The 18,444-nt window shown below is 41.3% G+C and overlaps 2 protein-coding genes and 3 non-coding genes across 13 annotated transcripts in view; 4 read left to right on the plus strand and 1 right to left on the minus strand.

Annotated features, from left to right (window-relative positions):
- Nucleotides 1–225: 225 nt before the first annotated feature.
- On the plus strand, nucleotides 226–5,025 carry rps12 (ribosomal protein S12). Its single transcript, NM_001200147.1, is given in 6 exon segments — nucleotides 226–234; nucleotides 359–405; nucleotides 2,447–2,563; nucleotides 2,777–2,879; nucleotides 4,297–4,398; nucleotides 4,941–5,025. Coding segments are annotated over 5 exon segments (399 nt in total). The 5' UTR covers nucleotides 226–234; nucleotides 359–391; the 3' UTR covers nucleotides 5,004–5,025.
- Nucleotides 2,292–2,369, plus strand: LOC124628993 (small nucleolar RNA SNORD101). Its single transcript, XR_006983826.1, has one exon. It is a non-coding gene; the product is annotated as a small nucleolar RNA SNORD101 (small nucleolar RNA).
- Nucleotides 2,606–2,690, plus strand: LOC124628998 (small nucleolar RNA SNORD100). The gene has a single exon (XR_006983831.1). It is a non-coding gene; the product is annotated as a small nucleolar RNA SNORD100 (small nucleolar RNA).
- Nucleotides 2,922–3,003, plus strand: LOC124628997 (small nucleolar RNA SNORD100). The gene has a single exon (XR_006983830.1). It is a non-coding gene; the product is annotated as a small nucleolar RNA SNORD100 (small nucleolar RNA).
- Nucleotides 5,026–5,857: 832 nt separating the features above from the next.
- The window catches only part of eya4 (EYA transcriptional coactivator and phosphatase 4), a 57,400-nt gene continuing 44,813 nt past the window's right edge, over nucleotides 5,858–18,444 (minus strand). For 5 of the 9 annotated variants that reach the window (XM_017487274.3, XM_047160583.2, XM_017487272.3 and 2 more), the window contains 8 exons: nucleotides 18,289–18,372; nucleotides 14,412–14,501; nucleotides 13,858–13,916; nucleotides 12,957–13,117; nucleotides 12,107–12,221; nucleotides 11,254–11,375; nucleotides 10,420–10,520; nucleotides 5,858–6,562 (listed from right to left, as the gene is read on the minus strand). In XM_017487274.3, the coding sequence (XP_017342763.1) occupies nucleotides 6,482–6,562; nucleotides 10,420–10,520; nucleotides 11,254–11,375; nucleotides 12,107–12,221; nucleotides 12,957–13,117; nucleotides 13,858–13,916; nucleotides 14,412–14,501; nucleotides 18,289–18,372 (813 nt within the window). In that variant the 3' untranslated portion in view covers nucleotides 5,858–6,481. Of the gene's footprint in view, nucleotides 6,563–10,419; nucleotides 10,521–10,580; nucleotides 10,682–11,253; nucleotides 11,376–12,106; nucleotides 12,222–12,956; nucleotides 13,118–13,857; nucleotides 13,917–14,411; nucleotides 14,502–18,288; nucleotides 18,373–18,444 lie in introns of all 9 variants that reach the window. The other 4 variants (XM_017487277.3, XM_017487273.3, XM_053686121.1 and 1 more) reach the window with 2 other exon arrangements.

Raw genomic sequence — 18,444 nt, forward strand, 5'->3', positions numbered from 1 at the left:
ATCGATAAAAATATATATATATTTATACAAAAGATTTAAATTAAAACAAACAAAAAAAAATCCAGATAATGACAGAAAGAACAAATATATACCGATGATTACAATTTTAGGGAAATAATTTCGAAAACATTACATTCAGGCATTTTGCAGGACACCTTCCGGTCCCTTTACCATTAAAACAATGTTGTCGCGGTTGTGACGTTCTCTTTTACCCGCTGTCAGAGGGACGATTGGGTGAGTTCTTCTGTTCTCTCAGACAATCTACTGTAACTAATCAACATCCTTGAATAAAACTGCCCCAGAGTGTCGTTTAGGAAATCGATATTAACATGTCGGCCTTTGTGTGTGTTCATTTCAGAATTTTACGTCCAACATCCATCGCTAATCTACAATGGCCGAGGAAGGGTAAGCGTGATGGCTACACACCCGGCGCTCGCGCCATGAAACAAGTAACCAAAATGGGATAAAAAAAAAAAAAGAACTTGCACTGGTTGTATGATTCATTAATGTGTTGGAATGGGTATACTTGTACATCCACATGTTAAATAAACACGTAATAGAAACAAAACGCTTAAGTGACTGAAGCTAGCTGGTTAACTTGCTCTTTAACTGCTACAGGGAAAGATAATCCCAAGTTTACTCCAGCTAACTAGAAAGGCTCCACAAATAATTACCTATTACTAGTCACTGTTTATTTATTTTTTTTTTTGCCTAAAACAAGGTGACCCATATTGGATAATATAGTTTATTGACTTGTGTATCATAAATACAGAAGTATGTATTTGATTGCATATTTATTGAGCATGTCTATTGAACAGCTTTGCTCATTAAAACAATTTTTTTTTTTTTGTTAACTGGCCCTCCATCTTAAAAGATTTGCTTTGAGGCTTTAAGTATACTAGCTTTACGTGAAACCTTTTGAAATAAATATCAAATTGAAGAAAGTTTGTGAAATGTTAATGTCTTATTAACATTACTATTCATATCTCTTTAAAAAATATATTTTTTTAAAATAACTGCAATTAAGGAGTGTTTTAACTTTGCTGAAGGTGACATTTACAATTCTCAGTCTCATGAACCCTCTGCAGTGCCGCTATGACCCTCGATGTCTATCAGTACCTTCACATGGACAACAATAATCTGATATTAAGACGATACTCTGATTAAGAAACCAGTTTTATTGTTTATTAAACGAGAGCATGGCTGAGTCTGAAACCACGTACTTGCCTGCTATAGTAGGTGAAACGCGTGTATTTCTGTGTACTATATAGTAGGTAAGTACGAGGTTTCGGATGCAGCCTGTGGCTTCAAGCAGTTGTTCTGCTTGTCATTAAGTATGAGATGATCCCAGTGGGCGAATTCTGTAACAGACTGCGCACTAAAGTCAGATTATATAGTGAAGAGTGTTTAATGATGGATCTGGGATTAAAGAAAACAATGTTCTGTTTACATCATCAGTTGGTGTGATCCAGGTTTGCATAAATGTAAGACCTCAGTATAAAGACCGTTCTAAAGGTGCGTTCACACACACAGCGACTAGAGACCATTCATTTTCAATAAGGGCTGGCGACATGAGTGACTGTGACCTTTGGCAACTAGATGTGGGTGTGTCCAGCAACGTGACAAAGTTGAGAAGATTTTATACAAATTTGGACTGACTTAGTGCAGCGACTAGCAATGGGAATGAAGACTAGTGTGATCCGCCATGCTGCCTGCGACTCTGAACTGTCTCGTTGACCCAGACAGTCCGGTGCTCGTGATGTAAATAGATGGCCGCAGTGGCAAAGATTCCACACTGCTTCTTCATCTCGTAGGTCAGAGGACAAACTCTCTCCCTCCAGAGTGTTTAATTTAGTGGCAAGAAAAGTGTTTTTTGTCAAGTGGACTGCTAGTTGCACCACCCACTGATAAATGTTACTATCCAACCTGTAGTAGGAGTGCCTTTTAGACATTTCACACAATTTTCAAAGCTTTATTGGTTTTTGCCATTTCCTCTACTGTATTTGTAGCTGTCTTGTGAGTTTCAGTGAATTTTATGCCGTCCACTTATTGCTGGTTTTTGGACCAGTGTCATGGCAGCGCTCATGCTCTTGAGATTTTAATCCAAACTGTTTTGACAGTGCTAGAACCAATTACGTGTTTTAAGACCCCCCGATCTCATCTCCCGACGGTACAACTTAAACCGGCTTTGCTTAAAACGAACACGCTTTGAGAATGTATGGAGAGGTACTAAAAACTTTAACTTTTACTGCTTTTGAAATAGTGTCTCGATAGTGTAAGTTCAGTCCTCAGCTGCTGTGATGACTCTTGGTCTTTAGTCGGATACCCCTTCACTCCCTTCATGAGTGAGACGTCCGCTCTGAGCATGCTGATGGACACCATGGCTGTAAATGCGTGTAGTCTTGTATTTCTTCTCGTAACGACTTCCTGTCCCCTTTGTGTACAGCATCGCTGCCGGAGGTGTGATGGATGTGAACACCGCCCTGCCCGAAGTGCTGAAGACCGCACTCATCCACGACGGACTCGCCCGTGGAATCCGGGAGGCCGCAAAGGCTCTGGATAAGTAAGAACCTCGGTCTTTGCTGGGAAACGTTCTCAATCAAGTTGCATCTGTGATGATAATTTGGCTCCCTCTACTGAAATCTCTGAGGAAAAACGCCACTTGTTACCCAATTTCTTCCTGAGGTGCTAGTGATGAGTTGTCAGTGGACTTGGGTAGAGTTTAGAAGTTTGCCTCATTTTTTTTTTTCTTTTTTCCTTCTTTTCCCCTTGTCAGGCGCCAGGCTCATCTGTGTGTCCTCGCTGCCAACTGCGACGAGCCCATGTACGTCAAGCTGGTGGAGGCCCTGTGTGCCGAGCATCAAATCAACCTCATGAAGGTACGAGCACGTAGCTGTGTTCTTCTTCTTACACCACTTGTTTGTGTCTGTGATGACAACTTGGCTCCCTCTACTGAATCCAGTGAGGAAATCGCCTTTGTTACCCAATTGTTACTGAGACACACTGATGTATTATATAAAAATGTGTTCTGTTTAAGGGCCGAGTTCTCCCAGCAATAATGTCTTGTATTTAAAAATCACACTTACAAAAAAAACAAGCTAGAATGACACACAGGTGAGGGCTGCTATATCTTACAATCTGATACAAGTAGTTAAATTTCAATCGACTCCTTCCAATCAGTTTGTAATTATTTGATAATGCAGATATATATTTTATAAGTGTGCTCTGATTTATCAATGCAAAGATGAAAATAAAAATACCCACAAAGATGTAAAAGCCACACTAAAACTTGTAGAGGATTCTCTGCCCCACTCCTGAAGAGTTTAGACTGTATGATGAAACTTCATACAACTAATGGGCTAGTTATTAGGGACGAAAACCTCACCCTTCCGAATGATGTACGATTTCATAAGTTAGTGATTCAGTCTTTTGTTGCCACTGAATCTGAAACTAGATTGTGTCTGAAGTTTCAGCTTGAAATACCCCACGGATCATTTATTATTCCATACTGTAAATGCCCCTTTTTGGGTGGAAGAGAAAACGGCGTGTCTCTCTCTAAATGCAGATGAACTGCTGTGCTCCACCCCTTTTCCAGAAGAGGGCTGTGTCTTTATAGCTCATGCTTTGGGTACTATGTCAACAACAAATCTGGAGAACCAGTATGACTGACACCATAAATACTGGCGTTCAGCCCTATATGTATGAACCAGAGTCGGACACTGGTGATGGAGAGACTGTCAGAATCCCCCGATCCCTTTGCTAGCCTATGTATTTTGCCCGTCAGTTTCAAGTTATTTTCCCCCCAATAACTAGCGCATAATTGGTTATAATTGATTCAATTGTTGTGTATATATTTACAATTGGCAGATGCCCTTATCCAGAGACACATTTATACTGAGAAGTTAAGGTTTAAGGGCCTTGAACAAAGACTCAGTAGTGGCAGCTTGGTGGTGCTTGGATTTGAACTCGTAACCCTCTGACCCAGAAGTCCAGTTGTCTGAGCTACCACTACCCTAAAATCACTTTTTGTGTCCTGTTTAAATCGATGGATCGATCCAGATTGTTCACCCCTACTAATTATCAAGCCCAAGTGTTTGGTGTAGAAAATCCTTTTCCAGAATGTGACTTGTGCTCCTTTTTATCTTTGCATTAAATGTTGGTGAACTGAATGGCCAGACTTATTCTACCAGCCTTTGGAAAATGTAGTTTATTTAGTAAAGTAACACTGAAGCTTGTTTGTATACGAGTTCTGTCTGAAATGAGTGCTCACACGGCCCCTGTGTGTTCTCCTTACAGGTAGATGACAACAAGAAGCTTGGTGAGTGGGTTGGTCTGTGCAAGATCGACAGGGAGGGCAAACCCCGCAAGGTGGTGGGCTGCAGCTGCGTGGTCGTGAAGGTGAGCGAGATTTTTCAACTCGTTTACGAATTCAAACCGCCGAGCTCATCTTGGAATGACGCCGAGACACGGGACCTAACTGCTGCTTGGTTTAGAGCAGGTTTGCATTAGCCAGATCGAGTCCAGGCACTGGCTTTCTGTGCCATGTGGCTGTTTTTGTGTTCTTACTGGCAAGAGAACGAGCCTGGATAACGAGCCTCGAGATCCAAATGTGGTCTCTGAGGCCCCCAGAAGGGCAACAAAACTACTTTAATCTGATTACTATTTTAGATATAAAGAGCATAGGGATCCGTCTCTTGGAGTTGTTGATTCATAACCCAGAGTATATTTAAAAAAAAAAAAAAAAAAGAGTTGGATTGCGTCCAATCAAACTCTCTCACGGGGGTCTAATCGCATCGTGGCGTATAATCGAGTTGAGGAAAAAATGAGGTTTATGTTAAGCTCACGAGCTGGGCTTTGATTGGCTCTGTATTTAAAATGGACACCTTGTGTCTATTTTATTCACACAAACACAACTTAAAATCTTTCGTTTTCTTCTGCAGGACTATGGCAAAGAGTCTCAAGCCAAGGATGTCATCGAGGAGTACTTCAAATCAAAGAAGTGAAGAACCGAATAAAAGCCTTTTGAAAAGATTTGATGTGAAGTCTCTTGATTTAAAGAAGTTTAGTTCTGTGTTCAGTTTGTTGTAGATCACCATGTGGTATTGGAGTAATTTAAAATGGTGACGTTTTAATAGGAACTAATGTGCTATTCCTGCCCACTCTGCATTTATTTAATATATTTATTAAAAGTTTTTAATATTGGGTAATATAACTGTGTTGAGCAGCTGGTCTTTAACTACATGGCTTCCTGTGCCAGATGTAGCTGCTTGACCTGTACATGTACTGAACAATACAGTTCTTACTTGTTGGGGTGATCTTAAGGTCCTGTTTCTTGTAAGAATTGTTAAGGAATCACAGAAGGTCCTGTCCTTACTCTGCAAGTGTTATACAAGGCTTCTAAGAAGCCAATAAGCCTACCTAATAGATATGCAGCGCAAGTTGTGTATAATGGCAACAGCTCCTCTTGATTAAACCTTTTTTCTGTTGTGAGGGGCAAGTTGGTTCTGTAGTAGTTGATCTTAATAGCCTATGATGATGATTACCCTGTAGAACTGACGTGAATTATATTGGGTAGGGGAAACTTCCACCTGTCTTTAGAAAAGGGTTTGGTGTTGCCAACTGACTTCTAATTAGTTTAAGATAATGTCACTCCAGTCAGGACTTAAAGGCCAGTTACATACTGTTGACTGGTATATGTAGCATTTTATATATTTTTTTGAAAGTGTAACTGATTTTCTGCACAGGCAAGCAGGCTATACAGTGTTGTGCAGTTTTATTACTGAAGATAAAACCTTTTCCGTCTTCTCGCCAAGATCTTGCTTCAAGTCAACGTTATAAAATGAACAGAAAACGCACGTAGTGTTCAATCTTTCATTTTCAGTCTTTGTTGTTCATCTACATACATTTTCAAAATGAACAAAAAAAACCCCACACAAAACAGTTCATAAGGCACGACAAATTATACACATACTTCTTTTGCCAAAAACTTACAAAAAGACCAAATGGAAAAAAAAAAAAAAAAATGCAAACACGGTCTTTAATGTTTAAATGGTGTTCCTGTAAAATAATTTACATGTTATTCATTAATCTAATGCTAGATTGTACAGAACTATTTGTTTATAGCAGGAGAAAACTGCACTATGGGATCGAAGCTCTTCGGAATAGAGAGGACGTTGAACATTACGTAGAAGCAGTTTTGTTTGTCTCGGAAAAATGGAGATCCCACCGAGATGCTGTGTGTGTGTGTATAATGTAAGACCTTTTGTGAGCGATTGATGAGCCCGTTTTGAGCGTTAAAATCCCCCTGTTGCCCCTTTCCCCAGACAGACCGAGTCTTTAAGACAGTGCAGAGTTATCTCAGAAGCCAGAGAAACCATAATTAAAAAGACAGAGGACACAAACCAACATAAAAGGAGACTGCAGTGTAATGTTGTTCTTAAATAGTTGTACAAAAAGAGGCCTATGATACAGCTGTCGAGTGTTACAGGTACTCGAATTCCAGTGCTTGGTGGAGGGCGAGCAGGTCCGAGTGGCTGGATATTCGCCAGAACGGCATGTTGTGCTGTGAGGAGAGAAAAAGATATCGGTTAAACTGTACTTGTGTGTGTGTGTGTGTGTGTGTGTGAGAGAGCGAGAGAGATGGAGAACCCTACAAACTATAAATACGCCTACAGACAGGTGACAAATTAAAGGAAAAAACGATACATAGTGTTGTGGTAAGGTGTTGATCCACAACAAGCCACCGGTCTCTGAAACTGTACTGGAGTGATGAACGCTGGAATTTTCCCCTCAGTCTAACACACCGCTCCGGAATCTCCTTTAGTTGATCGATCGGGTTAAAATCTGGTGACAGTGAAGACTTATCAGATCTCATGGCCGTATCTTTTACATCATTCCCACTCTCATAAGAATAGAAATGTTTCATCATAGGATAAAGGGAATCAATGAGAAGAACGTTGTATTCGTTTCCAGTAAGTCGTCTCTCTAAGGGGACAAGTAGACGCGAACCACGTCAGAAATAATTACTAAACGCATACCCATCCCCCCATACGCCCCCGAACCCCCCCGCAAACGATATAATAGAACCGACGGTTTTTCCTTTAATTAATCACTCGTTTGTATATACTGAGTTGCCAGTGTTTTAGGTACATCTACCTTAAACCTACACTCAACCATCAGCGTCCTGTGGTCTGAAACTGACACGAATGAAGAGCGTAATGACGACTCACACAAATTGAACATGGGAAAGATGAGGTGTAGTGGCCCGCATGGCGAAGAATGGTCAGGACGGTCAGTCAGTAAAACTGAACCTATATGGTAGTTGGACCTAATAAACTGGCAGCTCGGTGTGTATCACATCCCCATACATTACCTTGAACAACAATGGGCCTCATTTAGCAATCTTTTTCGTAAAGTTGTACGTAAAGGTTTTCTTGGCCGAAGCGAGCCAAAAATTCCCGTCGGATTTTACAAAAGCTCAGTCGTCGTAGCGTGTCGGCTGCCGCAGACGCTCACTACTAACGCCTCGTCCTTTCATAGGGTGTCATTACTCGTGCTGAACTAACTGAACGGCCGGTCTTGCTTTGGATCTCTTTCTTTCAAGTCATTAAATACGAAGCATCACAAATCTTTTCGACTTGAGTATGCAACTGAAAAAGATGAGCTACTTGACAAAGTCGTTTGTGCAACAACGTGTATATGTAATATCATACATGTCAATTACACACTCTCCTAAGAAACGATATTTTTCATCTAGTTTGATAAACGAGGCCCGATGTTCGTGCAACCCTGAACACATGGAGTTATTACTTCACTACTACAGACTCTACTGTACGCACTGCTGGAATGTTTCAAAATCGAGGCTATGATGTTTATTTATGAAGCTCGCTAGTGTAACTAGAAACCCAGCAGGCAGTTATCACACACTTAGAGACAGGAGAAGCTGAGAACAGTGACACTCTAAGTTACCCACAATCCAATATCAATAAAGGGTTTATAAAAAGGCGTGTAACTTATTTGTGCGTTATGAGGAAGACTGGCAAGGAACGTGACGACAAGTCCATTTCTTTATTGTGTGTATTAGCGAAGATAATTAGCAGCGTTAAAAACCTCTCACAAACCCTTTATGAATATCAGCATGTCAACATTTCTCATCAAACCGAGAAATAAAGGGTTCCAATCGCCAACAAGCATTTTTCAGTACCGAGTTCACTGTTTTGTTCATGGGTTTATCTGAAAAGTGTGCTAGTTTATTATCAGAGCCCAGTAATAGGAGATGCCAAGAACTGCTAGAATGTCAGTATTTTAGGTCAATCCTGAGGTAAAAAGGTATCGCAGTTTTCCTCTAGTTTGTTTGCAATTACTTTGCCCACCTTTAAAATATACACCAGGCCACTACAGAGTATATACACTCATGGCGCACTTTATTAGGGACACTGTACAGGAGTAATACTGGGTAGGACCTCCGTTTGCTCTCAAAACAGCCTCAGTTCCTCACGGCATGGATTCCTCAAGATGTTGGAAACATTCCTTTGAGATTCTGGTCCATGTTGACATGATTATATCACGCAATTCCTGCAGGTTTTTCGGGTGTACTTTTATGATGTGATTCTCACGTTCTACCGCATCCCAAAAATGTTCTACTGGATTCAGATCCGGTGATTGGAGACGACCGAAACCAGTTTGAGATGAACATGGGGCTTTGTGACATGGTGCATTATCATGTGGGATGCACACTGTGGGGCAGATGTGGGTCAGGTGGTAGAGCGGGTTGTACACTAATCGTAGGGTTGATGGTTCGATTCCCGGCCCTCGTGACTCCACTACGTACCGAAGTGTCCTTGGGCAAGACACTGAACCCAAAGTTGCTCCTGATGACAAGTTGGTGCCTTGCATGGCAGCTCTGCTACCGTGAGTGTGTGTAATGTGCAGACCATTTACAATGATTGATTGGTATTACCGGGCCCAAAGTGTGCCGAGAAAACATTCCCCACACCATTACACTACCTCCGCCAGCCTGGACTGTCGACATAAGGCAGGTTAAGTCCATGGATTCGTGCTTTTGGCGCCAAATTCTGACCCTGTCATCTGTGTGCCTCGGCGGAAATCCAGATTCATCAGACCAGGCTAGGTTTTTCCAGTCTTCAACTGTCCAGTTTGGGTGAGCCTGCGCCCGCTGCAGCCTCAGCTTTCTGTTCTTGGCTGACAGAAGTGGAACCTGACGTGGTCTTGTCCTGTTGTAGCACGCCCACTTAAATTCAATTCAATTCAATTTTACTTGTATAGCGCTTTTAACAACGGACATTGTCTCATAGCAGCTTTACAGAAATATAAACACAGGATACAGATTTTAAGTGTGTGAATTTATCCCTATTGAGCGAGCCGGTGGCGACGGTGGCGAGGAAAAACTCCCTAAGATGATCTGAGGAAGAAACCTTGAGAGGAACCAGACTCAGAAGGGAACCCGTCCTCATCTGTTAACGACGCATAGTGTGAAAGTAAAAGAAAGTTCATTATGGATTTAACATGAAGTCTTTGTTGAACCACTCCACTATTCACTAAAGGAGACCTGAGTGCTAAATTGTATGTGGTAATTGCAGTCCCATGGCCATCGCAGCAACCGTACTCCCAGCAACCACAGCGAGAATGTTTCCTCAAGGTCTGAGGTCTCGTGCATTCTGAGATGCTTTTCTGCTCACCACGATTGTACACGATTGAGTTACTGTAGCCTTTCCGTCATCTCGGACCAGTGTCTCCGTTCTCCGTCGACCTCTCTCATTAACAAGGCATACATTTATATGTGTGACAGAATGTATTTGACTTAGAATGTATTTGTGACAAACTGCTGTCTTTCTGAAAATTTTCAACTTTGGTGTTGCAAAAATGAATTCTGCAAACATATGGAAATTAGGCTAAAAGCGCTGAAATATTGATCTTGGAATTGAAAAATGCTTGTTAATTGTTTTAGAAACGCTGTAAATTCTCATAAATTGAGGAAAAACAGACTTTGCACACACGCACACACACACACACACACTGTGAAGTACACTGTTTTCTAAAACAGAGGCATTTAACCAGGTCAAAATGTTGCTTAGCAGGAATATGGGCTAAACCACGTGAGCTCTACATTATGACCCTCGGTTCAATAGCTCTGTTTTGCAACTTCAGAAAGCTGTTGCACGATTGCCAGGTTGCAACACCGCAAAAGAAGCTGCAAAACTGGCGAATCAATGCACCGATTACCGTCACCAGCATATAAACAGAAAACACAGAAACAACACATTTCAAGCACATGAGCGGTCAGTGTGTCAGTGTGAGCTAAAGTAAAGCATTGCTAGAGCACACACAGGGAGGAAGTCCACTTTGGGGAGGGGGAGGGGTTCACACACTGCTTCCCAGTCACGGGGTGGGGGTCGTTACCTTGGTAGCAGCCTGCTCCTCTTCCACACCGTCCCCAATAACAACATACACTACCTTCCTGCCAAACCTTTGTATTATTCGCTCAAAGCAACTCTCTTTTCCTGCAATAATAAACAGGGTTAGATGTCAGAGGCGTAAAGGTCAAAGGTCGTGAAAGTTACCTGGCTGGCCGCGTGCTCCTCATCGCGCCCATCGCCAATCACTACATATGTAATGTTAGTGCCAAACCTGGACACTATACGCTCAAAACAGCTCTCTTTACCTGTGGGAAATACAGCAGGGCCTTAAGCTCATGTACAAACATACCAGCGATACACAGAGGCTTCCCCGGTCATCAGAGGATGAACAGACGTTAAAAAAGAAAGCATGTAGGAAAAGACGAGAAACGAGACGCCGGACAGAGAAAATGATTTTTTTTTTTTTTTTTCCATAAACAATAATGAATAACGGATTCGTACTGAGACACACAGAAACGCCGACCTCCCAGGAACCCTGATTTTACAATACACATGGAAAACATAACAAGTGTGGAGCAGTATGTGTATGTATTTGTGTGTGTGTGTGTGTGTGTGTGGACAGACTTTGGCTCAGACTCTTAGCATCAAATCATAATTCAAAACAGATCAGAACTTCCTGGTCATGACTCAGTTTGTCGACCTTATCATTTCGTTACGCTACTCATGGAACATCATGAAGCAGCAGAACACACTTAGAGGAAAGCACTAACCGCCCTATTCTATATATATATATATACATATATGGGACCTAAAGGCTTGTTTACTATCCACGACATGGATTCAGAGATGACACTGCGGTATCTTTTTGGTGACTTACCTATTTTAGTTGCGCTGTAGATGTTCTCGATAGGAAAAGCCGAGCCCAGGCTGTACAGCAGCACCTTAGCAAGAGCTGGTATTAACTGTGTCGTAGTCACCAAGACATTAACACAGTTACTCCTAATTGGAGAGAGAGAGAGAGAGAGAGAGAGAGAGAGACCTTTACATACTGTAGCATTCTTTCTAGTGCTGCTTCTAACTACTACAAAAACTACTGAAGTTGTGTAGGGCCTTCTATGCCGCATTGCTATTTATTAGTTAGATTAATGACTAATGAATGTTCAGATATCACAGTTTCTTGTGATCACTTCTTATCATGGTGGAGAAGAAGAAGGCTTTCAGTAGTCAACAGTAGCTCATTCTTAATTTTTCTCTTAATAGAACTTAACCATTAGCGAGATTATGTACATTTTTCCGACAGTGTAAAACATCAGGAGGATATCTAGGTGGAAAATAGGATCGTTGAAAGCGCACATGAACGTACAGCAAGCTATCTAATTATCCATTCATTTTCCGTATCACTTATCCTACACAAGATCACGGGCGAGTTTGGAGCCTATCCCAGGGATCTTGGGGCACAAGGTGGGGAACACCCTGGGTGGGGGAGGGGGGGGGGCAATCGATACACTACTGACAATTTGGAAATGCCAGTCAGCCAACAACACATGTCTTTGGACTGGTGGAGGAAACCGGAGGAAACCCCAGAAGCATGGGGAAAACTCTGCTCACACAGGGCGGAGGCGGGATTCAAACCCCCCAACGCTGGAGGTGTGACGCTAACATGCTAACCACTAAGCCACCGTGCCCTCTACTTGTATCAGCATCTATACATGATGTATTAGTGGGCAGACCTGGAGCTGATGATTGACAGGGACTTGAGTGCGGTGGTGAGCCACGAATCCGTCAGAGCCTCAACTTCGGCCCTGAGCTGAAGCCACGCGTCTCTCTTAGCAGGACCCAAGAGCCCTGAGGAAACGGGCCAAAGACGCATCATTCACCAAAATCTCAAACACTCAGGTTTTTTCATTATGAATAAAGATATGTATTCTGCATTCAGGCCTTTAATTACTAAAAACATGTGGAAACGATTTTACGTGCAACACGGAAACATGTTTTTAACTAAAACGGCAGACTCCAGGATGGTCTCATTATAAATCGATTATTTTGGCACCCACAGGGTGATTCAGGAAAGGTGATTGTGTACAAGTTAATACGGCCGAAGAGCAGGTATTAAATTTGCGGAAGGTATAATTTTGCTATTTAATGACAAAATAATGGCATTATTATAATCTAATTTCTCAAAATTATAACTTCATATTACTCTTCACACCTGCTAACGGCATTCAGAGCGCCTGTGACAACTGTTAATTTTTTTCCTCATTACCTTCCGAACAGAACACATGCGTTTCTCTGTTTTTTAAATTCTGTATTCTTATATTATGAACAGATTTTATTTTTTTTTGGACAACCCACTACCTTAAATTAGCTTTATACTCAACATAGAAATATGCATACGTGTGTCACGTTTCAGTTTGAGTTTCTTTTGGCAATCTTTTTGAGATCCAAACTTGCACGGCGACCATAAGCGATAAATAGCTTCTTTGCAAATCGGCTGTGACACGCCTACTAACAGCTTGCACGATCGATCAGTCTACATTTCCAAACATATTCAGTCCTAAAGTTCAGATCGTTGAAGCTTACCGCCAACGTTGTTTTTATACGAGCAGTACAATTCCTTCACTCGTCTGTAGCGGAAGGCCAGCTTCCTCATCCAGTCCACTCCGCCCCTGACGCCTGTGGCTAAGCAGAGGCTTGCGCTAGTTGCAGCTGCATGGAAGCCATCAGTGGCAAAACTGTAAGTACTGTCGATAATAACAACAACAGTCGTGTTTTAAACATCCTCAATGCATTTCAGCAGAAACAGTATTCTGAATGGATTAAAAATACCAGTACAGCAATGTCCTGTATTACAGAAAGGGTTCATGGGAAATTTGAATTTTTTTATTATGTAGTTGAAAAATGGAGTTGATTAGCCATGATACGTTTGGAGTGTAAGGTTGAGGTGGCTAATAAGTAAGAGAAGTCTATCTCATCAGCAATCTTTTCAATAACTCTATGTATCTGCTTCATATGACATTGTTAAGATATAAATAGTTCATTTGTGTATTCTGCATAAGTAATTTAAGTTACATGCAGGAATTATATTATATTATATTATACGTGGATATTATATTAAACCATGTTGCTAGGAGCAGGAAGACAAAATTATTCCACAAAGCTGGGAATTATATACGGATTATATACTGTAGTGCCACCTTGAACTTAAGTTTATTTTATTAATTCGGACTATTCCTACTATTATATTAAAAAACAGAAACGTGTACAAAAATGATTTTGGCGAGATAAGACTTCATGTAGCTCAGGTACAATAACGTTCAACCATCAGACACCAAATATATCTCGGCTTATCGACTACACTAACAAATATTGTGTAAATTTGCTGAGCTATTCTTGTAAATGTGGTGTAAATGTCAGTGTTACTATCTCTATCACATAATACTGCATTCTAGTAAGGGGGAACACAGCAGTGTTTGAGACGCACCTAAGGTCCTGTCCATTATCATCTGATGACACGTCATCAATGTGAACCTGATCACATTCCTGTAGAGAATGTGATATACACACTCATGTCAGTGACAGGTGAAAGTTCCAGGTGAGGCCTTAATAAAATCCACCAGGGGGCGACAAAAGCTTAAACTCACATACTGTACACACATGGGTTTAAGACAAATAGTTTTGTCAAAAATAAATAAATAAATACATACATAAATTATATATATATATATATATATATATATATATATATATATATATATATATATATATATATATATATATATATATATATACACACCACAGATATTATTCTCTACTTTTGTGAGCTATATGTAGTTAAAAACATTAGATGTTAGAATTTAATCTTATTCATAATGACAATTTTGCTCTATGTGGAACAGCAAAGTAATAGAGGAGCATGTAATATAATAATATTCATGCATATTAATAGTTGTCTTTAAAATGTACAAGGTTTGCATACAAAAAAAAAAAAAAAAGACGTCTCAGAGTGTAAGAGGAAGGAAGGACATGAGAGATTACCTCTAAGTCATTAAAGAAGAGATGAGTGTCTGCAAGATTAAAGATCATCTCTTCCATTCTCAAACCCAGTGTCACTGCCATCGGAGCATCCTACAGAGAAATCCTCCTCATCATCACCATCATCATCATCATCATCATCAGTGGACAAACCAGTGCCTCGGACAAGCGGATTTCGTGTCCAGGCTATTTTGTATTCGTAGGTTTACCAACAAATGAAAGAAAATAAACTTGACTTTTGCACAAAAAAAAAAAAAAAAAATTCCTCCAGTATGGCCAAAAGTATGTGGACAGCGGACTATCACACCCGTATGTACTTGTTGAACATCCCGTTCCTGATTTAGTCCTCCTTTGCTCTTATAATAACCTCCACTCTTCTGGGAAGGCTTTCCACTAGAATTCTGTCCCTTCAGCTACAAGAGCGTCAGTGAGATCAGCTTTGTGCACAGATGTATTGTCATGCTGGAACAGGTTTGAGTTCCAGTGAAGGGAAATTGTAACGCTACGACGTACAAAAACATTCCATAAAATTGTGTGCTTCCAAAGTTGTGGTAACAGTTTGGGGAAGAACCACATATGGCTGTGAAGATCAGGTGTCCACAAACTTTAGTATATACAGTGCGTGGTTAAATATAACGTGCTATGGTGATGCTGTACGATACAACACGAGCTAATTTGTTTCAAAATATTGCCACCCGCTGCACTACGCACATCAGCCGAGATGCGAACTAGTATACAGTAGACAGCATCTTTTTAAAATAAGTCACACTGCAGTTAAACAGATAAAGTGAAATAAAGACGCTAGCCAGAAATAAACCCCATAAAACCTTAATAGTTACTTGTGATGCGAGGAGAGAGGAGCGCAGCTCAAAGCCGAAACGTTCATCAACAATTTGTTGAGGGCACAAATACAGTTTGTTACATCGTAACTTTCAGTAGAGAATAAGGACTACGGCTACACTATCATAAAGTTTACTCCCCTTAGTCTGTAGCCTATTAATTCACATAACTAGCGAACTAGCTTGCCATGTGTTATTACATTACGACATTACAGTATGGTTACTGTAGCTACCACTTTCTAGTCCAAGTCAGTTAGGTTACTAGGCAATCAAAACAAGGGACTTGGCAGTAAGCTTCTTCTTCTCCAGTGGGATCATCACCTTTATCACCAACATAGCATGATTTCAAAAAAAAAAAAAAAACCCACTCAGAGTCTTAGAAAGGTTTCGATTTTATTATCCCGGTCTCAAACAAGTCTGCCTTTTTTAAACACCCACCCAAATTCACGTACTCCGGCGTCTCCTCTGTCCTCAGACTGCTGCGTGTCTCAGTTTAAGCTGTCGATGATAGACTCACATACACTTGCTCCAACCCATCAACCCACTCGCATACACTCATGTCATGTCTCTGATGTGCGCACACACATTCAACAGAGGAGAACGCAGAAGAGTAAAGAAGCGACAGGGTTAAAGAGAGGGAAAATGAGGAGAGGAAGCGGGAGCGAAGTCCTCAGCTGTAAAAATCATCACGCTCACGGCCTCAAAGTGGGGAGCCAGAACAGAAAATAGTGCGTCTGCGTCTTTCGTCGTCTTTCACACACACCTACACACACGCGTGCATTCCTAATGTCTGCTCTTTACTCGCTCGAATATCTCACGTCCTGCGATGAGGATCAAGCTGTTCAAGTGATATAAAATTTGAGTTTTGACACCGCAATCATGAGAGAAATATTGTTTTTAAAAATTCAGAAGGCTGTCTAAAAACCTGGGGTGGTGCAGCTGGGGGGGCGGGGGGTTTGCGGGGGAGGGGTTAGGGGGAGTATGGTGTAAAAACTTGTCAAAACATTTAAGGCTAAGTCTTAAAACCAGTGTATAGTCAGCACCTTATCATTCTGACATCTCCGTTGACTAATGAACCCTTATATTACGACTTGTCGAAGAGAACCGCTTTACGTTCTTTGCGTGCCTCGTAACGTTTTTTTTTTAGAATTTATCGCTTGAACATTCTAGTTTAATTCGTGAGATTCTACAATAATTCTTTTTGCCTGTTAAGCTGAACCCCAGCCTTGTGTTCTTTAAATGCACCGTTTTATGTTTCTGCTACTGTAACCTTATCATTTGCACATCAGAAATGTGTCTGTCTGTCTTCCCGTCTTTCTTTCAGTCTAAAGTCTAAAGAAGAAGAAGAGGAAGAAGAAGAAGAAGAAGAAGAAAAACCCTCTTTAAATAACCTTTGGTTTAACACTTTCCATGTGGGTGCAAGTGAATCCATGCATCCAAGCCTGTATGTGTGTGTGTGTAACGGGTTTGGCAGTGTCACTGATGAAGTGCCTAAGATCGGAGGGTCCTGCTCGTCACTGCGCTGTCAGAAATAGCCCGTCAGCTGGGAATAGATGCAGCTGTCTCCACAGCTCTCACAGAACCAACGACAAGAAACGAGTGAAGGTGTGAAAACAGGGCAAACGCTTTACACATCTACCCAGACTCCCTGTCAAAGAAGTCAGTATAATCACTAGCATGTCCTTTCCATGAATACAGAGCTGGTGCTGCTTCAGGGAACTGGTCAATAAATCTCTTTTATCTATGTGGACATACAACAGGCGTTTACTAATAAATCATGGAAGTTGTAAGGTATACTGTAGGTCACTTCTGGACTTGTGAACATACTGTCATCGATTGTCAACATATGATCACGATTGGATCACTATCAAATCATTTCGGTGTTTTCACACAGCGCAGACGTATCGCCATAGACATAATTACGTACGAGAGTCCCAGAGGAACGTTACGAGGTTGTAAAGCTGTATGTATTCAGAGATGTGTTACGCATACGCTTGAGAAGATTTCCTTCACACAAACATAGCCCTCACACTGACCGCGTCATTACTTCTAGTCGAAGGCCGTGAGCTGTGGGGGTCGTCTCAGACGCACTTCCACGACACGAGTTTCGCATAAACCTTTTGGTCGTTTATTTCTTGAAGTTGTTTCGAGGTTGAATTTCAAACGGTGAGGTAAAGTAAAGCAAGATTAATGGTATAGTGAAGCCTGAAGGTCAAAGGATTATGTGCAACCCACGCTCTCTCATCTGATTTCCACACCAGACCCTTCCTGAATGAGCGTGGTGATTATTACTAATTAATATTTTAAACCAAATTAATCTAAATAAGAAATGTGATATACATACAATATATAGACTAATTCATTCATAATATTAAAGAACGCCTGAAATATTTAAAAATGGCCGCAACTAAGCTCCTGACATCACAGGGTCTTGGTCCCAGACAAGAAGCATGTTGGTGCAGGAACTAAACCAATTTTGGCGGCCAATGATTAGCTGATATCCATCCATCCATCCATACCGCTTATCCTACACAGTGGTCGTGGGGAGCCTGGAGCCTATCCCAGGGGACTTGGGGCGCAAGGTGGGTCACACCCTGGACAGGGTGCCAACCCATTGCAGGGCACACTCACACACACTATGGACAATTTGGAAACACCAGTCAGTCGACATAATGTTTTTGGACTGGTGGAGGAAATCGGAGTACCCGGAGGAAACCCTCAAAGCACGGGAAGAACATGCAAACTCCACGCACACAGGGCGGAGGTGAGAATCGAACCCCCAGTCCCGCAGGTGCGAAGCAAACGTGCTAACCACTAAGTCTGCTCTGCTCCCCTAATTACATACTAGGACCATGTTAATGGGAAATGGACATACTTGATCCACTCAGACAGAAACAATTGGTGTAGGAACATTAGAAGAGCTTGCAGGCCCTTTCTATAATCTTTCCTGCATTTTGTGGAGTAACATGAGGACAGAGAGAAAGAAGGAATTAGGAGAATGAGCAAAGAAGAAGAAGAAGCTGAAGGAAAAAACAGCATACCTTTCCATATTTCTGTGCATAAGATCCAGTGAGAAGCGAGTGGAAGACAATGATGGTCTCATCCAGATCCCAAACAAACACTCTCTGTAAAACACACACATTCAAATACAGTATGCATACCACTGTATCCTTAATGACAGAGATAATGTTTATCCG

Source organism: Ictalurus punctatus, chromosome 15 (assembly GCF_001660625.3).
Source record: "Ictalurus punctatus breed USDA103 chromosome 15, Coco_2.0, whole genome shotgun sequence".
NCBI classification, from domain to species: Eukaryota; Metazoa; Chordata; class Actinopteri; order Siluriformes; family Ictaluridae; genus Ictalurus; species Ictalurus punctatus.